Source organism: Carassius carassius, chromosome 50 (assembly GCF_963082965.1).
Source record: "Carassius carassius chromosome 50, fCarCar2.1, whole genome shotgun sequence".
Lineage (NCBI taxonomy): Eukaryota > Metazoa > Chordata > Actinopteri > Cypriniformes > Cyprinidae > Carassius > Carassius carassius.
Window position 1 is genome coordinate 21,520,662 of NC_081804.1, and position 6,268 is coordinate 21,526,929.

General features: G+C 45.9%; 1 protein-coding gene across 1 annotated transcript in view; it reads right to left on the reverse strand.

Moving 5' to 3' along the window:
* Positions 1 to 6,268, reverse strand: part of LOC132133380 (cingulin-like protein 1) — a 76,396-nt gene that overhangs the window by 68,769 nt on the left and 1,359 nt on the right. Inside the window, exons 3-9 of the mRNA XM_059546168.1 lie at positions 6,132 to 6,219; positions 5,613 to 5,720; positions 5,396 to 5,544; positions 5,179 to 5,314; positions 4,893 to 5,105; positions 4,604 to 4,810; positions 4,419 to 4,523 (exon numbers count right to left, since the gene is read on the reverse strand). Of these exons, the coding sequence (XP_059402151.1) occupies positions 4,419 to 4,523; positions 4,604 to 4,810; positions 4,893 to 5,105; positions 5,179 to 5,314; positions 5,396 to 5,544; positions 5,613 to 5,720; positions 6,132 to 6,219 (1,006 nt within the window). The remainder of the gene's footprint in view (positions 1 to 4,418; positions 4,524 to 4,603; positions 4,811 to 4,892; positions 5,106 to 5,178; positions 5,315 to 5,395; positions 5,545 to 5,612; positions 5,721 to 6,131; positions 6,220 to 6,268) is intronic.

The window sequence follows — 6,268 nt, forward strand, 5'->3', positions numbered from 1 at the left end:
CCCACCCTGAACACCTCTCCAAACAACAATTCACACCATTCACAACTCCTGCAACCCACCCTGAACGCCTCTCCAAACAACCGTTTACCCCATTCACAACTCCTGCAACCCATCCTGAAAACCTCTCCAAACAACCGTTCACCCCATTCAGAACTCCTGAACCCGCCCTGAACACCTCTCCAAACAACAATTCACACCATTCACAACTCCTGCAACCCACCCTGAACACCTCTCCAAACAACAATTCACACCATTCACAACTTCTGCAACCCACCCTGAACACCTCTCCTAACAACCGTTTACCCCATTCACAACTCCTGCAACCCATCCTGAACACCTCTCCAAACAACCACTCACACCATTCACAACTCCTGCAACCCACCCTGAACACCTCTCCAAACTACCACTCACACCATTCACAACTCCTGCAACCCATCCTGAACACCTCTCCAAACAACCACTCACACCATTCACAACTCCTGCAACCCATCCTGAACACCTCTCCAAACAACCACTCACACCATTCACAACTCCTGCAACCCATCCTGAACACCTCTCCAAACAACCACTCACACCATTCACAACTCCTGCAACCCATCCTGAACACCTCTCCAAACAACCACTCACACCATTCACAACTCCTGCAACCCATCCTGAACACCTCTCCAAACAACCACTCACACCATTCACAACTCCTGCAACCCATCCTGAACACCTCTCCAAACAACCACTCACACCATTCACAACTCCTGCAACCCATCCTGAACACCTCTCCAAACAACCACTCACACCATTCACAACTCCTGCAACCCATCCTGAACACCTCTCCAAACAACCACTCACACCATTCACAACTCCTGCAACCCATCCTGAACACCTCTCCAAACAACCACTCACACCATTCACAACTCCTGCAACCCACCCTGAACACCTCTCCAAACAACCGTTCACCCCATTCACAACTCCTGCAACCCACCCTGAACACCTCTCCAAACAACCGTTCACCCCATTCACAACTCCTGCAACCCATCCTGAAAACCTCTCCAAACAACCGTTCACCCCATTCAGAACTCCTGCAACCCGCCCTGAACACCTCTCCACACAACCGTTCACACCAATCACAACTCCTGCAACACGCCCTGAACACCTCTCCAAACAACCACTCACACCATTCACAACTCCTGCAACCCACCCTGAACACCTCTCCAAACAACCACTCACACTATTCACAACTCCTGCAACCCACCCTGAACACCTCTCCAATCAACCATTCACACCATTCACAACTCTTGCAACCCATCCTGAACACCTCTCCAATCAACCATTCACACCATTCATACCTCCTGCATCCCCTCTCTCCCCCACACCTGCAATTCAGATAAGTGAGGATGCGGTGCGCCAGGTCTTCCGGAAGCAGAAAAGGAAAAAAGCACCAGGCCCAGATCATGTTACACCAGCCTGTCTGAAATCCTGTGCTGACCATCTTCACACAGATCTTCAACAGATCGCTGGAGCTGTGCGAAGTCCCTTCATGCTTCAAATCCACCATCATCCCCATCCTAAAGAAACCCAAAATTACAGGACTAAATGACTACAGGCCTGTGGCTTTAACATCCTGGTCATGAAGTAATTTGAAAAACTGGTGCTGGCCCACCTAAAGGACATTACTGGAGCCTTGCTAGATCCTCCTCAGTTTGCCTACAGAGCAAACAGGTCTGTGGACGATGCGGTAAACATTGGACTGCATTATGTTCTGCAACACCTAGACAGACTGGGGACTTATGTGAGGATCCTGTTTGTGGACTTCAGCTCGGCCTTTAACACGATCATCCCAAACCTCCTCCTGCCCAAACTAACACAGCTCTCCGTGCCCACCTCCGTCTGTCAGTGGATCAACAGCTTCCTGTTGATCCACTTCACAGGGAAGTCGTGGCCTGGTGGTTAGAGAATCGGATTCACATTCGAAAGGTTGTGAGTTCGAGTCTCGGGCCGGCAGGAATTGTGGGTGGGGGGAGTGCATGTACAGTGCTCTCTCCACCTTCAATACCACAACTTAGGTGCCCTTGAGCAAGGCATCGAACCCCCAACTGCTCCCCGGGCGCTGCAGCATAAATGGCTGCCCACTGCTCCGGGTGTGTGCTCACAGTGTGTGTGTGTGTGTGTGTTCACTGCTCTGTGTGTGTGCACTTCGGATGGGTTAAATGCAGAGCACAAATTCTGAGTATGGGTCACCATACTTGGCCGAATGTCACTTCACTTTCACTTTCTCACAGACAGGCAGCAGCTAGTGAGGCTGGGAAAATACACATCCAGCGCCCGTACAATCAGCACCGGAGCTCCCCAGGGCTGCGTTCTCTCCCCACTGCTCTTCTCCCTGTACACTAACGATTGCACATCTAAGGACCTCTCTGTCAAGCTCCTGAAGTTTGCAGACGACACCACACTCATCAGCCTCATTCAGGACAGTGACGAGTCTGCTTATTGACAGGAGGTTAAAGTCTTAACAACCTGGAGCTTAACACGCTCAAAACAGTGGAGATGATCGTGGACTTCAGGAGAAACCCCCCTGCACTCCCCCCACTCACCATCATGAACAGCACTGTGACTGCAGTGGAGTCATTCAGGTTCCTGGGCACCACTATCTCTCAGGACCTGAAGTGGGACATTCAAATTGACTCCATTGTGAAAAAGGCCCAGCAGAGGTTGTACTTCCTTCGCCAGCTGAGGAAGTTTAACCTGCCACAGGAGCTGCTGAAACAGTTCTACTCCACCATCATCGAATCCATCCTCTGCACTTCAGTAACTGTCTGGTTCAGCTCAGCTTCTAAATCTGACCTCAGAAGACTACAGAGGGTAGTCCGGACTGCTGAGCGAATCATCGGTTCAACTCTCCCATCTATTCAAGAACTGTACTTATCCAGAGTGAGCAAAAGGGCTGTTAAAATCACTCTGGACCCCTCACATCCAGCACACTCCCTCTTTGAACTGTTGCCATCTGGTCGACGCTACAGAGCACTGAGCACCAGAACGACCAGACACAGGAACAGTTTCTTCCCTCAGGCAATCCATCTAATGAACACTTGGTAATAACTGTGGAACAAACTAATGCGCCTCACAAGACTTGATTCAATTTGAGCTCTGTGTGTAAGATCTCCTTTTGTGAATCGACATGTTTGTTTTTCTTTCATTTTGAGTTATTTTTTAATAAGCAAATAATTGTTTGTTTACACCCGCAAGTTTTTTCACTCTTTGTCATAATGGATGAGCGGCATATTACAATGCAAACTTTGTGGGATGCTATTCAACAGATAAAGACTGACATGCTGACAAACTTTGATGAAAAATTGGACTCCATTCATAGTAGTTTGAACAGCATTCAGAACTCTTTAAGCACTTTAGGAGATCAAGTTAACTTGTTAGAGCAGATTGCTGGTGCTAATGAGGACAACGTGCAAGTGTGTGTTACTCAGATTCAACAACTAAATACTTGTTTCACTTCCTAATAGATTTTTAAAGGCAATCACTCTATTATATACCTAAATCCCCTTCTAGATTGATTAAAATCGGACAATATAAAAAATTTAACTTACATTCATTTATTATTTGATTTCTATTAATTGGGATAGATATCATTTAAATCCAAATGTACAAGATGCTTGGGATTTTTTTAAAATACAGAATTCATTAATATTGTTAATAGGCACACTCCTTAGAAACCTATTATGGTTAGGGGTAATCATCTCCCTTGGATTAACTCTGAACTGTCTGTTTAGACAAAGGGATAAAGCATGGTCAGTATTTGGTCAGACAAGAAGTAATGCTGATTGGGAAGTATATAGGCAGTTGAGAAATTTGAGTAAGACAAGAGCACGAAATGCAAAATCTACTTATTAAAAAGAATTTCTTTCTCAGTGTTGTATGAATATGAAATTAAAAACATATTCAGGGCTTTAGACAGACATTCAATTAGTCAATTTAGAGTTAACAATACAGTATTACATGATTCTTTATGACTTTATTTATGACCAATTGACTGAAATAATTTACCTGATGATATTGGAACTATTACATCATCTAAGATGTTTAAGCAAACTTTGTTTTCATATTTTGCTTTGTTTTGTACATTTTTTATTGAAAATGTTACTGTTTATATATATACATACCAGTACATATATATATATATATATATTTTTTTTTTAGGGTTTGTTGTATATTTGTTTCTAGTTATTTCAATTTTGTGGTGCCTCCTCTTTTGTGTGTGTGTGTGTGTGTGTGTGTGTGTGTGTGTATTGTTAATTTGTGTTTCATGTTACTCTGTTGTGATTGTGATGTATTGTATTTCGGGACACCCTCAAAAACGAGATGTTAGATCTCAAGGGACTAATCCTAATAAATAAGACGGACAGGCAGATGGTTACCTGCGTGTCCTCCAGGTGTCTCATCAGGGCTCGGTTGGCTCCACACATGTCCTCCTCCTGCTGTCTGACCTCCTTCAGCTCCTCCTCCAGATTCTGTTTCTCCATCTGAACATCAGGAAACAGCTGCTACTGAAACCTGAACTGTTGATACAGCAGCTGTAACAGGAGAGCATGCAGATTCTCACCGTCTGCTGCTCCACACGTGCTGTGAGGAGCATCTCCTGCTCCTGTTTCTGCTGGATGAGGCGCTGGAGGGAGGACATCTGCTGCTCCAGAGTGCAGATCTTCTGCTGGAGCTCTGCTTTAGTCTGCTTCAGCTCTGAGATCAGCATCTGACCGGCTCCTTTCTCTGCAGCCACCTCCAGAACCTTCTGACCCAGCAGAGCCACACTCTGGAGGGACATCAAGGCAGCTTTCATTCAAAACTACATGAAATACCAGTGAACTGAAATGAAACACAATATAGAAACGTGCCTCTTTGGCCTGCTGTGTGGCCTCCAGGAGTCTGTGGATCTCCTGCTGGTGCTCGTGCTGAAGCACCTCCACATCTCTGGCGTGAGCGGAGACCTCCTCCTCTAGCGCCCCCTGCAGGGCTCTGAGCTCCTTGTCCCGCCGGTGTAGCGCCTCCTCCTGGTCCTCCTGCACCCGCTGCAGGGCCTCGAACTCCCCGCGCAGCTGAGACAGATCCTAAGAGACGGACAGAGAGGATTTCACCTCACACAAATCATGCCATGAGAACTGGAGAGGTCAGAGGTCATACCTGCAGCAGCCGGTCTCTCTCTCCAGCCTCGCAGCTCTTAGTGCTGTCTAACTCATCATGGATGTCAGACAGCTGCTGCTGCAGATCCCTCATATCAGAACGACACTGATCACGAGCTCTTCTGGCCTGCAGGAGTCTGGAGAACACATCACACACACTCAGACACACACGTATAAGTGTGTGTGTGTGTGTGTGAGAGAGAGAGAGCTCTACTCACTGGTCCAGGGAGGTCTGCAGCTCTTTCTCCAAGTCTGTGAGTTTGTGGCGGATGATGATCTGCTCCTGTTCGCTCCTCTCTAGCGCCTCCTGCAGTCTCCTCAGCTCAGCGTTTCTCTCCTCCTTCTGCTCAGACAGACTCTGGTTGCTCTGCAGAGAGACGGGTGATGTCAGACGGCACACAGACTGACTGATTGAGCTCATATATGACCCGTCACCTGCTGGGCTTCCTGCAGCTGCTGCTGTAAGTGAGTGGCGTGTCTCTCTAGCGCCGCCCTTCTGTCTGTAAGATCATTCACCTCCTCCAGAGGAGCTGCACACTCCATCTTCAACAAGTGCAGATCAATCAAACAACTCACAAAACGCTAACTCACAAGCATAAGGAGAGATTAAATAAAGATATATAATACAACTTTAAAATAGTTTATGGAATGATGAATGATGCAAATATATTTTACCATGCTTATATTTATTGATTGACAATTTATTATATATAGATTTTTTTCATATCCTTTTTATTTTTATAATAAATAAATACACACCTTTATTTAATTATGCTTACATTTCATCATACTTATTGCAATATGCCATTAAGTTTTAATGATTTCATTATATTTTTATTTAATGTAGTTATAATTAATGCAGTTGTAGTTACGCCAATGAAACTGTGGAAAGTTTGTTTATCAAAACAAGATCCTGAATTCAACAAGAACAGCAGCAGTGTAATGTGTTCTCACCTCCTCCAGCGCACTGAACTTCAGCATGTGAATCCTGTCAAACATCAGCTCCACCTTCTGCCTGATAATGGCTTCACCCTCACAGGACCTGAGTGAAAGCAGCCGCAGAGACACAGCTAAAGTCACGGCAGTCTGAT